Raw genomic sequence first — 18,419 nt, forward strand, 5'->3', positions numbered from 1 at the left:
CTAAAAGCTTGCTTTTGTGCCCTGTCTCCTGCGGAGCCGCTATTCCCCATGGTCCTGACGGAGTCCCCAGCATCCACTAGGACGTTAGAGAAAATATATGACCACATGTTATGGTTCTTTGTAACCAAAAAACAGCATAAACCTCATCTGACCCGTCGGAGACACTGGTCCATAACAGGAAATCTTTACAGCAGAGTTCCTGGGTAGGCAAATGGACAGGTGAGACAGTCAGCCTAACTAAAGGATTCCCATTACTACCTGCCTTCAGTGAGCTACAGAAATAATGGGGGTCATTTAGACCTGATCGCTAGGATGCTAAAATTGTTGTCCTGCGATCAGATAGTCACCGCCCATGGGGAGTGTATATTCGACATACAAGTGTGCAATCGCATGTGTACGCCGAGCTGCTAAAAATGCCTCAGTACTCGGACAGCTGCAAATCCATTCGCACCTCACTCACCAGTAAATGGCTTTTACCAGTCTGTGCGCAGCCCAGGACTAGCTCCTACAGTGACATCAGAACGGGCTGATCTGGGCCGGAGCTGATGTCACACACCCTCCCTGAAAACGCTTGGGAACGCCTGCGTTTACCCTGACACTCCCAGAAAATGGTCAGTTATCACCCACAAACGGCCTCTTCCTGTCAATCAGCATGTGAATGGCTGTGCGCTTCGAATTTTGGCACAAGCCTGTCGCTGACCGGCAATGGTTGTTGTTGTTTGCCGACGCTCATACGCATTGCAGTGCATACGCAGTTAATCGCTGATCGCCCACTGTGCGAAAACACAGCAGCGATCAGGTCTGAATCACCCCCAATATACAATGCATAGTTTGGATATTTTTTTATTAGTTTTTTTGTACCCATCACTTGCTGGGTCACTATCTATTGTGTCCCGTGTTTAATTTTTTTAACCCCTCTGTCTTTTTCCACTTCCCTTTAACAATCACCCCCCATTTCTCTCAACTATGTCCCTCCTTTACCCTTACCCCCACCTGTTTATCATCTCTGTTCCTCATCCCATGTCTGTCTCTCTCTCATCTACACTCCCCATCTCACTCTCTCTGATCTTTCTACATCACCCCATCAAAAGGGGTTCACAGGCGGGGGAGCTGTGGGGATGTGTGGTGGGTGGAGGGCTGGACTAGGAACAGCTCTGTTTTTCCAAACAACTCTGGCTGTGGGAGTACAGAGGCAGTATCCGAGTCAGGCAGCCAGTGAGAGCTGTGGGGAGAGGGAGGTAGTGAGGCCTTCCTCCAGCCCTGTACTGCAACAGTGCTAGAGTAACACAGTATTAGGTTATATAATAGATCTCTGTCAGAACTATGACAATCTGCATATAGTCAACACTGGAGTATGACCTTTTAGTCTTATCTGTATTTCTTATCCTTAATTGGATGTTCAGAAGCATTGACACATGTAAAACTGAGAGTAGTGATGCATAGAACCAGTATAGCTATACAGTGGTGGATGCAGGGGTGGCCATCAGTACGGCATTTACCTGTCCATTATCACTGGCTGCTGTACAGCAGGGCTGGGGATGAGGCTGCTGCCGTTGAGCAGCAGCAGTCTCCTCCGTTTCCCTACCCTGATGTGCCGCTGTACTGCTGATATACAGCAGCCAGCGGTAGTGACAGGTAAGAAGTGTTATGGGGAAGGGTGACGGGACACTATCACGCTGATCGCCGCACCTCTGTATTCGCCTCTACAGCCATATAGAACTCTGCACATCCATGGTAATAATAAGTTAAAGACTTTGTATAAAAAGTTTCATATAATAAGAATTATACACAGCATTGACTGTAGAGAACGCGGATATAATTTGTGGACACAAACTATTCAGTAATTACACACAGACAAGTAGTGTAGAAAGTTTTTCTTTTTAATGAGGGAATAGTCTCCATGATACAGGACATGCAGGTTCTATTTACATCTGTACACAGGGCAGCTCTCCCGCCCTCATTCATAAATAGGATTTACAAACTCCAATAAATAACATGGCTCCCCCAGGAATGAGGTTTGTTTGCTTAGTTTTATAAAAAAAAATTATCTTACAAAAAGGATCTAAAAATGATCTTCTATCTCACTTGCCGACTAAAAAGTCACTACAGAGAAGGGCACGCTCTGGTCACAACTTGGCAGCATGGGACAATGGCCTGTGGAGGGTCAGACAATGTGGAGCCAAACAGACTGTATCTTGGTATGTAAAGAACGTCCTGCAATTAATGTCTGTCCCGTGGTTTTTTTTGTCATTTAAAAATAATCAATAAAAAACATCCCCTTATCCCAGCTCAGGTGCCAGCTATTTGGCTGATCCTCATGTTAGCAGGCCACCCTTATTACTTAAACCAACCACATGCTGCTTTATTGTGAACCAGTCAGGCTCGGACACTCTTAGACTGACTCAACAGAAGCCCTCATTACTCCACTCTCCTTCACTAGCCCTTTCCTGCCCTACCTAATAAGTTACTCCTTTCATCACTGTCAGACCCTTTCCCTTTAAGAAAGCCCTCCCATAAATATAAGGCCCTTCCCCTTAATGCTGAGCATTCCCCCAACTAGCTGCTTAGCACTCCCAGCAGTTTGCCTGGCTCCATGCCTTGTTGGCTTGCCATTTTCTGAACATCAAAGCCAAGGTGCATGAGAAACTGGACCACACTCATCTCCTGCCCTGTAAAGTGGTCTCTGATGGAAGGGCAGGTGGGGTTACACTGTGGCCAAGGGCAGCTGTCCATCATGTGGAAGGGGCATCCCTTTAAAGGGGTCTTGCTGTTTTTGTTTGTTTCCTGTAGACTGCGATCCCAGCAGTGCAGCGCACGGGGGAGAGATGTCCCACGAATCTGAACTTCTGTCCAGTGACTACAAAAACACAGATAACCAGTCAATACTTCTGGAACACAATAAAACACATGTACAATGCCATACAACTGCATGCAGTCAACACAAATTAACATTTACATGCAAACACTGTTATATTTGCATTTATATAGTACATAAAAATCCACTGATAACAATGTTTCAAACAGTTTTTTTTTTAATCTGCATTGCTGAAGTGAAAACTACACGCCCAAAACATAAAAACTTGATATCTGTATATAAGACACCTGGTATTGCCAATAATTAGCTTCAATCATTGTACTATGGGCCCATTTAGCAACGAGACATAACCACTTTAGTTATGTCCGCCTGGGCTGTCTTAACAGCATTGAAGGCCCAAAGCAAAGCAATTCATGGAGGCCCTTACCTACCCATTCACGAGAATAAGTGGAAAAAAGAAAAATCATAATTTACCCGTTCTGTGGTCCCACACCATGGAGTAAATTTACTAAGATGGGAGTTCTATTTAAGATGGGATGTTGCCCATAGCAACCAATCAGATTCCAGGTATTATCTTCTAGAAGGTGTTAGATAAATGAGAAGTAGAATCTGATTGGCTGCTATGGGCAACATCTCATCTTAAATAGAACTCCCATCTTAGTAAATGTACCCCTATCTCTCCACATGCTTCCATACAGTGAATGGATATCAGCACTCTGACTGGTGGATAGCTCCAGCCATCCACCACAATTAGCAAGCTGACAGCCATTCACTGTCTGGCTGCAGGCAGATAGGTAGAGAATGGTCCACTCTGATTGGTGGATCGCTCCAACGACCCACCAATTAGCAAGCTGACAGCCATTTGGTGTCTTGCTGCAGCCTGGGAGGCAGGTAGAGAATGGTTGGGCAGCATTCTCTACCTGCCTCCCAAGAAGCTTCAGATGCACCAGTCCGGAAAGCAGATGACCTCTGGCCCAGCCTGCCCCTGCTTGAAGGCCCCTAGAATTGTGGGGCCCTGGGCATCTGCCCAATGTGCCTAAACATTAAGATGGCCCTGGTGTCAGCCTTTCAGTATTTAACATTACCATTGTTTGCCCGTGTACCGCTTACACAAACATTGCCGGCACTGGGGACCAAAGCAGCCTTTCCAGCTTCAGCGAAACCTTCCAGGCATTACCGGGTGAAAATATAATGCACGAGTAGACTAACCAGCGTACATTCTCATTATAAAGCACTCCATCTTCGGCAGTGGTATCCTGCCAGCAACAGAGAGGAGGATGCAGCTGGACCTCGCTGGGGAGGTATGTAATGATAAATACCAACATCATAGTCATTAGTATCACTGTGATACTAAACAAAATATGCTGCTAGTAAAAGAGTCCTCTATAAACGGGGCCCTAAGTTGGCTACACCAGGTCACTAAAATGTAACTTACCTTTAAATCTCATTGTGTTTAGTAACATAACAGTTCCAGCATACCTGAGATAATAACCTGCCATGTAGCCTTACAGTGTCAAGCACTGTGCCCTCGAGACTAAAGTATCACTTTACACTGGTTGAGAAAAGTAAATATGGCAATATAACATTCTAATAGGACTTATTTTACTACATGTCATGCTGGTCAACCTTGCAAACATCAATGAAGTTTAGAAGGAAGGGAAGACTTTGTATATAATCCTCCCAACCACAGTATAAATAATGTTTTCCAGAGTACCATTCATGCAATGTTTTCCTACAACAAGTAACGGGGGAGGGGGTACATAGAAACAGAATTTGACGGCAGATAAGAACCACTTGGCCCATCTAGTCTGCCCCTTTTTTTTATCCTTTAGGTTATCTCAACCCTTTTTGAACCTTAATTCTTTGTAAGGATATTCATATGCCTATCCCAAGCATGTTTAAATTGCTCTACAGTCTTAGCCTCTACCACCTCTGATGGGAGGCTGTTCCACTTATCCATTACCCTTTCTGTGAAGTAATTTCTCCTTAAATTTCCCCTGCACCTGCCTCCCTCCAGTTTCAGTGTATGTCCTAGAGTTCTAATACTTCTCTTCCTTTGAAGAATGTTTCCCTCCTGAACTTTGTTAAGACCCTTGGTATATTTTAAAGTTTCTATCATGTCCCCCCTTTCCCTTCTCTTAACTATACATGTTAAGATCTTTTAGCCTTTCCGGGTAAGTTTTGTGATGTAGACCATGCACCATTTTAGTTGCCCTTCTTTGTACACTCTAATGTATTTATATCCTTTTGGAGATATGGTCTCCAGAACTGGACATAGTATTCCAGATGGGGCCGTACCAATGACCTATACAGTGACATTATCACTTTTTTCCTGCTACCGATTCCTCTCCCTATGCAACCAAGCAACTGACTTGCCTTTCTCATTGCTTTGTTGCATTGCTTTCCTGCCTTTAAGTCACATGAAATAGTGACTCCTAAATCCCTTTCCTCCTCAGCAGTTTCCATTATAGTACCCTTGATACTATATTTAGCCTTTGGGTTTTTGAGACCCAAGTGTATAATTTAGCATTTTTTAGCATTAAACTGTAGTTTCCACGTTCTTGACCATTTCTCAAGCTTACCTAGGTCATCAATCATTTGTTTTACCCCTCCCGGTGTGTCTACCCTGTTGCATATCTTTGTATCATCTGCAAAAAGGCATACTTTACTTTCAATACCAATTGCAATGTCACCAACAAAGATATTAAAGAGAACTGGTCCAAGTACAGATCCCTGCGGTACTCCACTGGTAACATTTCCCTCCATAGATTGCACTCCATTTACTACAACTGTGTTTCCTATCCTGCAACCAGGTTCTTATCCATTTAACTGTTTTTATAATCCACCCCTATGCTTTCAAGTTTATTTAGCAGTGTGCGATGTGGGACAGTGTCAAATGCCTTACTAAAGTCTAGATATGCTACATCTACAGCTCCCCCTTGATCTATTATTTTCATCACAGAGTCAAAAAAGTCAATAAGATTTGTTTGGCATGATCTCCCACCAGTAAATCCATGCTGTTTTGGATCCTGGAAATTGTTTGATTTAAGATATTCCAAAACTCTTTACTTTAATAGTTTTTCCATTACTTACCCTACTACTGATGTAAGGCTTACTGGTCTGTAGTTACTTGCTTCTTCCTTGCTTCCACTTTTGTGCAGTGGAACTACATTTGCTCTTTACCAGTCCTCTGGAATGGCAACTATATTTAGTGACTGGTTAAATAATTCTGTTAAAGGTGTCACCAACACATCTTTTAGCTCTTTTAGTATCCTTGTGTGTATCCCATCTGACCCCACTGATTTATCCACTTTTATTTTTGAAAGTTGTTAGGACCTTCTCCTCTGTAAATGTACTTTCATCTACTTTACTTTTATGAATGTCCTTGCAACTTAACTGTGGCCCCTTCCCTTCTCTTTCTGTAGTAAGTACTGAGCAAAAATAATTATTTAGGTGATCTGCTATTGCCTTGTCTCCCTCCTCCAAATGCTCACTCTCTGTCTTAAGTCTTATTATTCCTCCATTTGACTTTCTCCTTTCACTTATATACTTAAAAAAAAGTTTTGCCCCCTTTATCTACTGACTGGGCTATTTTCTCCTCAGCTTCTGCCTTTGCAAGTCTAATCACTTTCTTAGCATCATTTGTCAAGATACACCTCTTTGTCGTTATTATTTTGAGTCTGTTTGTATTTCCTAAAAGCCATCTTTTTTGCTTTCACACTAGTTGATACTTCTTTTGTGAACCACATTGGCTTCCTTTTCCTGGTGCTTTTCCTAACCATTTTGATACTAAGATGTGTTGTAATTTTCAGTTTTCCCACCTCTCCTGCACTCCTTCCAAGTTCCTCTAGTCCGCCAATGACTCACTTAAACATCTCCCTATTTTTGCAAAGTCAGCGTTTCTAAAATCCAACACCTTTGGTTTTGTGTGACAGGAGTTGGATCCTGTCTTTATACTAAACCATACTACTTGATGATCACTGGATCCCAGGTGCTCACCCACATATATGTCTGATATCCTGTCACCATTTGTAAGAATTACATCTAATATTGAGTCTTTGTGAGTGGGCTCCCTCACCAATTGCTTGAGAGCTGCTCCCTGTAAGAAATTTAGAAATGTGCCACTTGTAGCTGAACTTACAAAAGACCCCTCCCAAATAACATCAGGTAAATTAAAGTCTCCCATGATTATGACTTCTCCCTTTAAAGCCATTTTAGTGATGTCCAACAATAGGTTCCTGTCCAAATCCTGCCCCTGGCCTGGTGGTCTATAGATCACCCCAATGCGAATAATGTCCTTCTCCCCGGTTTCTGTGGTCTCAGTTTTGTCTTCAATATTTTGTATTAAAGTAGCATTTATGCTTTTTTTCACATACATTGCTACCCCTGAGTTGGTGTCATTATGGTTACTGATTACCTAGAACCCACTTCCACTTCCTGACAGACCAAATTTGTTTGTTTACCAGAGATACACACAGGTAGGGATGGCCATTTGGCCGATTGTTTCCACCCTGCCCCCCCCCCCCCCCCTCGTTTTCAGTGAGGCTATTGCTGCACTAAGCTGTCAGCCAGCTGCCCTGTGCTGCCTTCCCACTTAAACTATGTGTAAGAGGTGGGAATGGGATGTCCTGCCTTGTCATTCACAACTCAGCCCCACCGAAGCTCTCGCACAGATACAGCGTGTGCATAATCAACAATAGTAAAACCATTGATGACAATGCATAGAATAGTTGCCTGCCATTGATGGTTTGTGTCTCCATCGCCATCGATGGTAACCCATTCATGAAGGCAACACCGGTAACCATCCCTACACACAGGCCCAACTCCTCAGACAGAGCTCTGATCGGCAGAGCTCTCTGTACAGGATATATTACACAGTTGGGTGAGGGAGCCACTGAGCATGTGCAGCACCAGCTCCGCTCACATAGACTCTAGTAATGATCATCTTACTCTCCACAACATTTGGTATATATAAGTGTGTGTGTTTGTAGGTATGGTTTGTGTGTGTATAAATGTGAATGTTAGCTGTTTTCTGCTTGTAGCAGGGCTTAGTGTAATGCCGTTCTACACACATCACTCATTTTGTGAGAGATGTCTATACTGACCTGTATTAACAGTAGATACGTGTGCTTTCTTTTTTGTTTTAAGCCATCACATGGGCATACCTCCCAGCTGCCCGGATTTTAGCAGCTGGGAGACACTCTCTCACTCCATGCTCTGTTTAGCAATGCAGCGGTGAATAGACACTGTGCGCAAGCACGCGGCAACAATTCACCGGGGAGAGGGAGTAGCTAACAAAGCGATTGGCATACCCCCACAGTGATGAAAACCAGGCATGGCTTGCTATCGCAGCACTACCTGCAAGTCCACACAACCCTTCCCATTTTGCTGGACCCAAAAGTTGGGAGATATGGGCAGATTGTATTATTTACTTTCCAGCAGCCTGCTCAGTGGTATGGTCTAAAAGTGACACAGATTGTTATATTACTACATAGACATCCGACCTTACAGCAAGACACACTGCCGTCTACTTTAGCATATTTACTGCTGATATTGGTGGATGCATGTCGTATCAGGCTTATTTAGTTTAATAATATGCCTTGTACTCTATTCAGCAGCTTTCTGCTTGTATTAAATCGCAGTATGATAGATAGATAGATAGATAGATAGATAGATAGATAGATAGATAGATAGATAGATAGATAGATAGATAGATAGATAGATAATCTGTATGGAAACTGCCCATAAAAAATGATGCGTTTGTCCCTGTACTCATTGTATCATACTCGCTTCAGTGCCAGCTTTTAGCACTATGGATAGGCGTTCTGGGACAATAAACGACAAGTAAAATATTTTCTCCTCTAGGGGATAATTTAGCACAAGAACTATTAATTTTTTTTGCGGCAAATGCCCTTAAAATGCACAGATATGCACTAGAGCTGAGGGGAGACCCCCCTCTCCCCCTTTAGAACTCTTAGAGGTATATTTACTAAAGTGTGAGTTTATAGAAGTGGAGATGTTGCCAATAGCAACCAGATTCCAGTTATGTATTTAGAACTTTCTAGAATCTAATTGGTTGCTATTGGCAATTTCACTTCTATAAACCCGCACTTTAGTAAATATACCCCTTAATGACAGCTGCAGAGACATTTTAACATTATGAATATTTTGACATTTTAACCATGACGACATTCAGAACCTGTCAACATTCTGCCTGGATACCCCGCCAAGTGGCAGAACTAAAATACTAGCTGCATTATTAGTAAGTGTACTCGTGTCTGTATAGACTCCAGGCTTTCTCCCCTCTCCTTACCGTTTTCAACTAACATGTACTTCTAAAGTTGCCTAAAGATGGTGTTGATTACGGCAATTGAGTTCCTAAAAGACCAAGCTTTATAGAACTTGATACGTTTTGAAAAACATTGGGAGTTTCCAGCGATGTGATGCAATATTTTGGGGTTTTGTTTACGGAGGCTGGAGATATCTGTGATGTCTCCATTGTTAATGCTTAAATATACATGTGGATACTAAAAAAACAAAACCTGAAAACCATGTAATCTGACTTTTTTTTACAGAATAAATAAATAAATAAATAAATGGAAAAAAACCTTAATGCATTGGCCCGATAGCCTCCTCCCAGTGCTATCCTCTGGGCTTCTCTTGTCCCCAAGGTGATGTTAATCTTTCATTTACAAAAAAATAATGGAGTGCTTAATCAGCAGACCAAGACTCCGCTATTAAAAAAGGAGTTATATCATTTTGGGTGGTTTTACGGACATAATTGTTCTAAACAATGTTTTAATACAATATACATACTAATTTCTAATGTCATTTGGGTTGTATGCAGGAAAATTTATTTAAGTATTAATCATTTTGATTTCAAAAGACATTAAGGGGTATATTTACTATAGTGCGGGTCTTCAAATGTGGAGATGCCCATAGCAACCAGATTTTACTTTTTTATCTAGCACCTTCTAGAACAGCGGTGGCCAACCAGTGGCTCTTGAGCCACATGTGGCTCTTTCTTTACTCAAATGTGGCTCCCAACACTCAAAGTCACGTGACCACAACAGATACAGAAACCGCTGCACTCCAGCCAGACACGCAGCAACACTACAGGGACTGAAAACTGAGGAAGCCAAATACTATAGGTGAGACATCCACTGGCAAATAGAGGACACATAAGGGGCTGCTGCAATCATGGGCTTGGCAACCTTTAGTCTGGGGGGCAGACTCATGCAAGCGGCCCCATTTTGCAGACTCATGCAAGCGGCCCCAGATGGCACCTTCCCCCTCCCTTCCCCCCTTCCCAGCCGGCCCCTGGGCACAAGTTGGGGGGACTGCAGTGACATATGAGGGTGGGTTGGAGTGACACAGGAGTGTTCTGGCAGGAGAGACACAATGGGGGAGCTGACTAGTGACATACTGTAGGAGGGTGCTGACTGGAGTGACATATGTTGGAGCTGGTTGGAGTGACACATGGGGGAGCTGAAGTGTATTATGTGAATCTGGTTTTTCAATATATTTTATATGGATTTGGCTTTTTCAATTATTTTATGTGAAAGTGACTATTTCAATGTATTTTATGTTGGATCTGGCTTTAAAATGTATCTTATGCTGGATCTGTCTTTTTCAATGTGTTTTATACAAGGGGTGTGTCCTAGCTGGCATAAGGCCACACCCCATTTTTGCACACGCGTCTTCGGCTCAATGTCGGCTCTTTGACGTACCTAACAAGATTTTTTTGGCTCTTTGTCTCTGCCTGGTTGGCCACCCCTGTTCTAGAAGATAATAGATAGAATTGGATTGGTTGCTATAGGCAACATCTCCAATTTTGAAAACCCGCACTTTAGAAAATATACCGGAAAAATCCAATAAAGTATGCTGCTTGGAGCCAAAACTTGCAGACTACTCAGTCACCCTGTAGAATATAGGATGTTGAAGACTTTTATTTGTGAGCCTGATCTAGCACAACCCTTTCTAGGCCTCTCAATTATGTTCTTATTCCACATGAATAGGAGACATCACAGTATTAGGACAAGTGAAGAATTATCACTGTGCTGATTACAGTTCACTTATTATATGTTGTCTTTAGCCAAAACAAGATGTAAGAATGCTTTCCCTAGATTATTGTATCACATTTTGGAAGGCATAATGAGAATCCAGTTACAGTATTTCATTAGCAAATTCAAGGAACCTTTCAATAAACTGTAGTATACTCATATGTATGTACTTAAAGCAATGTGACACATCACCACTAGATGGCGATCACTACCTTCCGTTTGACTAAGCAACTCTGTATTTTAACCACTGCAGTATCTGTTTTGTTTCTACTAAAAAAGGTTAGTAAACCCCCCTTAAGAACAAAAAAACAAATACCTTCACTAATGACAGTAACTATGCCCCTTCTCCACCTGCTGTGTAGAGCTACAGTCAAGCGTTCCCTGTAACTATTACTGAACAGATTCAATCTTGGAGTAGAAAAGCTTCAGGGATTACAAATTCTATATTTCGGAACTTCTGTAATTGGTCCCTGCAGAGTCTAGCATCATTTGCATGCTAAACGCAGAGTGTCAGAGAAGTCTTGCAATGTTTCGTCACAATCATTTGCTCCGTATTCCTGTAAAAAGAACGAATGATATCCCCCCTGAGCAGACACCTCCAATGATGTAATCACAGACAGGGCATCTTTATTTGTAACTGAATCCATCTCTAGAACTCCAAAATGTTTCCTAGATGCAGTTATAGTATTATAAAGAAAAATATTGATATTCTGTCTGTTGTTTTTAGGTATACCCCCCCCCCCAAAAAATGTATTACAAAATCAGTAAGTAAATTGGCATCAATGTATGCACTATACAACCACAGCAGCCACACCATGTACACACAAAGAAGACCTTATATCCACAGTACATACGCTTCTGCTGTAAGTATATGTGTAAATTGCAGGACCCATATAAGCACAGAGTTTCTGACTGTCCGACAGCTTATACTGTTCCAAGCGCCTGCACAATATTCAGTCTCATTATAAGCTTGTGGCACATGTGACTTGTGCGGAAATGCTAATCACTACTATGGGACAGGCTAGTAAACATACTTTTTTTTTTTTTTTATTGAAACCACACGCACACTGGAAGATCAAAAGCACAGGTCTGAGCTGTTCCTTTTTGCCAGAAGAGGAGACATTTGCACATTTATCACTCACTCCCAATAATCCAACTTTCTGCTGGCCCATCATTGCGCTCACTATTGAAAATAAAGTGCAGCATGACCCCAAGTCAATGTATTTGCCCTAAGAGTAGTAGGAAGTACAACAAGGGAGAGAAAGGGTCCTCACTTCTGTACCTCCTCTACTCAAACTACTGATCACTTCTTACCACATAGGATGTATTATAGCCACAGTCAGCATTCATTCCAGGTGAGCTTTGTGTAGGGATGGGCTTTCTGATATCATAATAAGCCAATGACATCCTGTATCCTAGTTGCAGACTAGAGAACTTTGTTTTTCAGCTAGGAGCTCATGTATCACTGTGAACTGTTTTGGAATACCAGTAAGGTGGAAATTTACTTAGGTCCCGATTCCATTCGAGTTTGCTTTTTTTCTAAGTGGCATCTCAGTAATTTGCTAAACACAAATCTCGTCAGTGTTTGGGCTATTCGTATTGAGATACACTGCTGGTCAAACGCGGCTGTTATTTTATAAAACACGGTAATTTACTAAGAATTCGTATTCTCAATCACTGCTGGCAATAGGCAAACACTGCCGAGAAAGCATAGAATCTGTACAAAAACAGAACTTTCAAATAGAACTGCTTTTGGCTGGCGTGTTTTGATAGTCATGCACGGATCAGTGAGATCCGTGCATGCTTGTATCCGTTCACATGGTCGACCATGTTATGGTCGACAGTCATTAGGTCGACCACTATTGGTCGACATTGACATGGTCGACATGGACACATGTAAATGGTCGACACATGAAAAGGTCGACATGCATTTTTTTAACTTTATTTTCTTTTGGGGAACTTTTCCATACTTTACGATCCACGTGGACTACGATTGGAACGGTAATCTGTGCCGAGCGAAGCGAAGGCACCATGCCCGAAGCATGGCGAGCGAAGCGAGCCATGCGAGGGGACGCGGTGCACTAATTGGGGTTACCAGTCAGTTTACGCAAAAAACGACACAAAAAAAGTTAAAAAAAAACCTCATGTCGACCTTTTCATATGTCGACCTTTCATGTGTCGACCCTGTGTCCATGTCGACCATGTCAATGTCGACCAATAGTGGTCGACCTAATGACTGTCGACCATAACATGGTCGACCATTCATACCGGAACCGTGCATGCTTTTCTGTAAAAGAGTCTGAAAGAGTAAAAAAAAAAAAAAAAAGATAAAAAAAACTGCGTGGGGTCCCCAGGCATAACCAGCCTCGGGCTCTTTGAGCCGGTCCTGGTTGTTAAAATACCAGGGAAAAAATGTGTAGGGTTCCCCAGTATTTATACAACCAGCACCGGGCTCTTGGTCCAGTCCTGGTTCCAAAAATACGGAGGACAAAAGAAGTAGGGGTCCCCCTGTATTTTTTAAACCAGCACCGGGCTCCACTAGCCAGGGACATAATGCCACAGCCAGGGCACACATTTATGTAGGTCCCTGCGGCCGTGACATTACCCCCAACTAGTCACCCCTGGCCGGGCTTCCCTGGGGGAGTGTGGACCCCTTAAATCAAGGGGTCCCCCCTCCAGGCACCCAAGGGCCAGGGGTGAAGACGGAGACCCCGGGACGGTGGGTGCTGACCGCAAGGTTAATTGAGGTCACTCTTGTGGGTGGTCCTCTAGTGACAGCAGTCACGGGGGGTACCGGCATTCGGGGAAAGGGGATCCATGTGTAAACATAGATCCCCTTTAGTGGCGTGGACCGGGTTTTTTGCAGTTTGTTACTTTTAACCCTGTGGATGCCTACATGGACAGAAGAGGACCGATCTTCACTGGATTATAGGTGAGTATATTTGTTTATTATTTACAGGTTCACCATGGATTCTACGTTGATAAGGGGACCGATGGGCTCCGTGGGACACTAGGTAAATGTGTGAGTGTGCATGTATGTGTAAAAAACTTGTACTATCATGGTGTGTGTGTTGTGTTTTTTTTGGGTGGGGGTATTTCTTTTGTTGTGTAACTACAGGTACCAGTGGGCCCGTTAATTCCCTGCATGCTGGTACTTGTGGTTCTCCAAGTACCGGCATGCAGGGGAGGCTTGCTGGGACTTGTAGTTCCACAGCAAAAGACAATATTCTTCTTCTTCTTTTTTTGTGACACTTTTAATGGCTATCAGCCCAGCACCCACCTCCCTGTGGTGCTGGGGACAGACTCGGGCTTCACCCCTGGCCCTTGGGTGCCTGGAGGCTTGATTTAAGGGGTCCCCACTCCCCCACAGATCCCCGGCCAGGGATGACTAGTTCGGGGGTTAATGCCACAGCCGAAGGGACGTACATAAATGTGTCCCCCGGCTGTGGCATTATGTCCCTGGCTAGTGGAGCGCGGTGCTGGTTTTAAAAATACGGGGACCCCTACGTCTTTTGTCCTCCGTATTTTTGGAACCAGGAACGGACCAGGAGCCCGGTGCTGGTTGTATAAATGCTGGAGGCCCCTATGCAATTTTTTACTGGTATTTTAACAACCAGGACCTGCTCAAAGAGCCCGAGGCTGGTTATGTCTGGGGACCCCACGCAATTTCTTTATGATTTTTAACTCTTTCACATACCGTACACAATGAAGCTCTGCATGGATCTCACTGATCCGGTCGAGCTTCATTGTGTTAAGTCTGGCAGTGTTTTACTATTCTCTCCCATAAAACACTGCCGGAAATACGAATTTCACTGACATCGGTGAACTCATATTGAAAAAACAGTAGTTTAGTAAATGACCGTGTTTTTTCTCAAAAAGTTGCAATCTTGCACTGACGATTTCAGCTGAGATTGTTCTCGGCTGAAATCGTCTGAAATACAAATCTTAGTAAATATACCCCTAGGACTGATTGTTTATCTACTAATCAGGGGACCCCAAAAACACATTGCAGAAACCCACTAAACATCCCATCTGTACCTCCGGATATCAACTATCAATATGAACATTACTAATACACTACATCAAAATGTAGGCATTTAGGGGCTGATTCAATTGTTTTACACTGCAGCTACCAAAATGAAAGCAATTCAATTGTTGCTCCGTTTTGACCCCCGGTAGCCACTGGGAGGATATTCTTCTCGCAGCCTCCTGAGGTGCGAGAAGAAATGCGCTCTAAGGGGGTCATTCAGAGTTGATCGCACGCTGCCGATTTTCGCTGTGCTGCGATCAGGTCTCTACTGTGCATGCGTATGCACCACAATGCGCATGTGCGTCGTACGGGTACAACGCGGATCGTTGCTGAGCTATGGATTTAACAAAGAATCAATACGCACAGCCGATCACAAGAAGAATGACAGAAAGAGGGCGTTTATGGGTGTCAACTGACTTTTTTCTGGGAGTGGTAGGGAAAACGCATGCGTGTCCGGGCGTTTGGAGGGCAGGTGTGTGACGTCAATTCCGGCACCAAAAAGACTGAAGTGATCGCAAGGGCTGAGCAAGTTCAGACCTACTCTGAAACTGCACAAAATGTTTTTGCAGATCTTGGCTGCACAGGCGTTCGCACACTTGCAAAGTGAAAATACACTCCCCCGTGGGCGGCGACTATGCGTTTGCACGGCTGCTAAAAACAGCTAGCGTGCGATCAACTCGGAATGACCTCCTAAACGGAACTTCTGAACGGGAGTTTGGACACCCAGAGCAGGACTTTAGATGGCTTCTGCAGTTTTATGCGGCTAAACCTTCTCTGTTTGGGCGCAACATGCATGTGCGCCCAAACACCAATTGAAATGTGACAATTGTTTGGGCGTCTAAAACAGTCCCGTTTAGATGGAAAAATTAGACACCCAAAACAATTGAATCGGCCCTTTATTGTGCATGCAATATACCCTTAATAAATACAATTCTCCCTATAGCCTACGTATAGGGCTAGCAAAGAATGCTGAGATATGAAAAAAGCTATACTTATAATAGGTTTAATGAGGAACTCATAGTGAGCCACAAGTATGCCATTAAACTACAACAACTCTGGGGAAGCGCAATGTGGCCTTAGGATATGGCAAGACAATAATGTGGATGTGATATTTACCTGCGTGTGATGACTTCATGAGACAGACATGCAGGTGCAAAGCATGCCCTGCAGAGAGAGGAGATAGTCAGTCTCTCAGAGACCAGAACAGCAGTAATTACAGTATATGCTCACCAGTCTTCGACACATACCCAACATCTTTCAGCGTGTTCCTCAGCTCCCGACCCAAGTTCTGGATATAATTCCACTGGTTTTCCTGCACCGGCTGCCCGTTCAGATGAACATTATCCACGGTCAGCTGCGCCTCATCAAACAACCACTGAACCACAAAAACAGGACCTGCAATGGAGTTAAGAAGCCATATAATATCAGAGTTACGCAGTACATTGAAGCATTGCATGGGTTAGTATTGATGAAAGTTTGTTTTCCAGCTGTGTTTTGGACAAAGGTCAAATTTCAACTTGACTTTCAACTGCAGCTTTGTTCTTAATTTAATACATGTTCCGCAGCCCTTGGATAACGGGTAATAGGAAGCATGTAGCAGACTGAAATCCAAATGGCAAGTACAGCATATCACTTATACCTATTGCAATATCATTGGCCACGCCCTGGAGTGTGACTTCAGCAATCTGTATAAAATCATTTGTTATTATGGAGTGTCATTCTGACAGCACTGACGTGACATCCTTCCCCAATGGGATGACGCAGACTGTACTCACAGTGGGACGCACTGCCATCCTACCACGGGGGGGCGGGGCGGTGTTTGGGCTGCAGAAGGGGGGTTAGGGTTAAGCTTCTGCGCCAGGAGGGTTAGGGACCGGGGAGGGAGGGTTAGGGATAGAGTGGGAGTTTAGACATCAAGCGGGGAAGGTTAAGTTTAGGCAGCGGGTAAGGGAGGGTTAGGGTTAGGCCACCACAAGGTAGGGGGAAGAGGAGAGTTAAGGCCCTTTATGGGGGGGATGTCGGGATTCTGATGGACGGGATGCCGCTGTCGGTATACTGTCCGTCGGCATCCCAACCATCTGTATATCATACTGATCCCCAGAAAACAGATTCAATGGATTGACAGAATATTTATACACTCCTGAGATTTTTATGACATGATGCAATGACTGGACTGTTGTGCAGATGGTCAGCAGCTGGACCCTATACAATCTCTATCCCTCTGTAATATTCATCTGCAGCACCAGCCAGTGTGCTGTAACATGCCGGTGACCAATCAGAAACCTTACAGAGTACCCTGCCCCTCAATAAAGTTAGCCACAAATCAAAACATGAAAAGAAAGAAAAACCAATGTTTTCATAATTATTGTGCAAATAAGACAAACACCGTATATGGGGGGTCATTCCGAGTTGATCGCTAGCTGAAAATGTTCGCTGCGCTGCGATTAAGTGAAAAACCGGCACTTCTGCGCATGCGGCGCAGTGCGCACGAGCAACGTATTTTCACAACGGCCGATGTAGTTTCCCACAAGGGCTAGCGAAGCTTTTGAGTCGCAATGGCCGCCGCAGAGTGATTGACATGAAGTGGGCGTTTCTGGGTGTCAACTGACCGTTTTCAGGAAGTGCTCGAAAAAACGCAGGCGTGCCAAGAAAAACGCAGGCGTGGCTGGGAGAACGCAGGGCGTGTTTGTGACGTCAAAACAGGAACTGAATGGTCTGAAGTGGTCGCAAGCGCTGAGTAGGTCTGAAGCTACTCAGAAACTGCACAATATTTTTTTGTAGCCATTCTGCGATCCTTTCGTTTGTACTTCTGCTAAGCTAATATACACTCCCAGCGTTTGCACGGCTGCTAAAAACTGCGAGCGATCAACTCGGGATGACCCCCATGGGGCCTAATTCAAGGTTGATTGCAAAACAACATTTTCCTCTAATGGGCAAAACCATGTACACTGCAGGTGGGGCAGATGTAACATGTGCAGAGAGAGTTAGATTTGGGTGGGTTATATTGTTTCTGTGCAGGGTAAATACTGGCTGCTTTATTTTTACACTGTAATTTAGATTTCAGTTTGAACACACTCCACCCAAATCTAACTCTCTCTGCACAGGTTATATCTGCCTGTTTTATGCAGAAATACAATGTACATCACGGCAAACTCATACATACAGTGCTCTCAGAGCAGCTTATTTTTATTTGGTTTTCTACTTAATATTTTCAGTTCTTTGCCATTTATCTACTGCTTTCTTGACATCAGCTGTCTATGATGTGGGGAGGGAATGCTATTACTACATTCCATTGCAGCTCTAATAAAATGTAACACTAAGCAAATGAAACAGTGATTCACATCGCTGTGGTAGGGCCCTTCTTTTTTATTATTATTATTATTACCAGTTATTTATATAGCACACACATATTCCGCAGCACTTTACAGAGAATATTTGGCCATTCACATCAGTCCCTGCCCCAGTGGAGCTTACTATCTATATTCCCTACCACATGCACACGCACACACCT

The 18,419-nt window shown here is 43.6% G+C and overlaps 1 protein-coding gene across 4 annotated transcripts in view; it reads right to left on the reverse strand.

The window, feature by feature from the left end:
• Positions 1–1,862: 1,862 nt before the first annotated feature.
• NOTUM (notum, palmitoleoyl-protein carboxylesterase) overlaps positions 1,863–18,419 on the reverse strand; it is an 80,994-nt gene continuing 64,437 nt past the window's right edge. For all 4 annotated transcript variants that reach the window (XM_063961226.1, XM_063961225.1, XM_063961224.1 and 1 more), the window contains 3 exons: positions 16,156–16,303; positions 16,025–16,072; positions 1,863–2,857 (listed from right to left, as the gene is read on the reverse strand). In XM_063961226.1, coding sequence (XP_063817296.1) covers positions 2,557–2,857; positions 16,025–16,072; positions 16,156–16,303 — 497 coding nt within the window. In that variant the 3' untranslated portion in view covers positions 1,863–2,556. The remainder of the gene's footprint in view (positions 2,858–16,024; positions 16,073–16,155; positions 16,304–18,419) is intronic.

Source organism: Pseudophryne corroboree, chromosome 3, assembly GCF_028390025.1.
Source record: "Pseudophryne corroboree isolate aPseCor3 chromosome 3, aPseCor3.hap2, whole genome shotgun sequence".
Lineage (NCBI taxonomy): Eukaryota > Metazoa > Chordata > Amphibia > Anura > Myobatrachidae > Pseudophryne > Pseudophryne corroboree.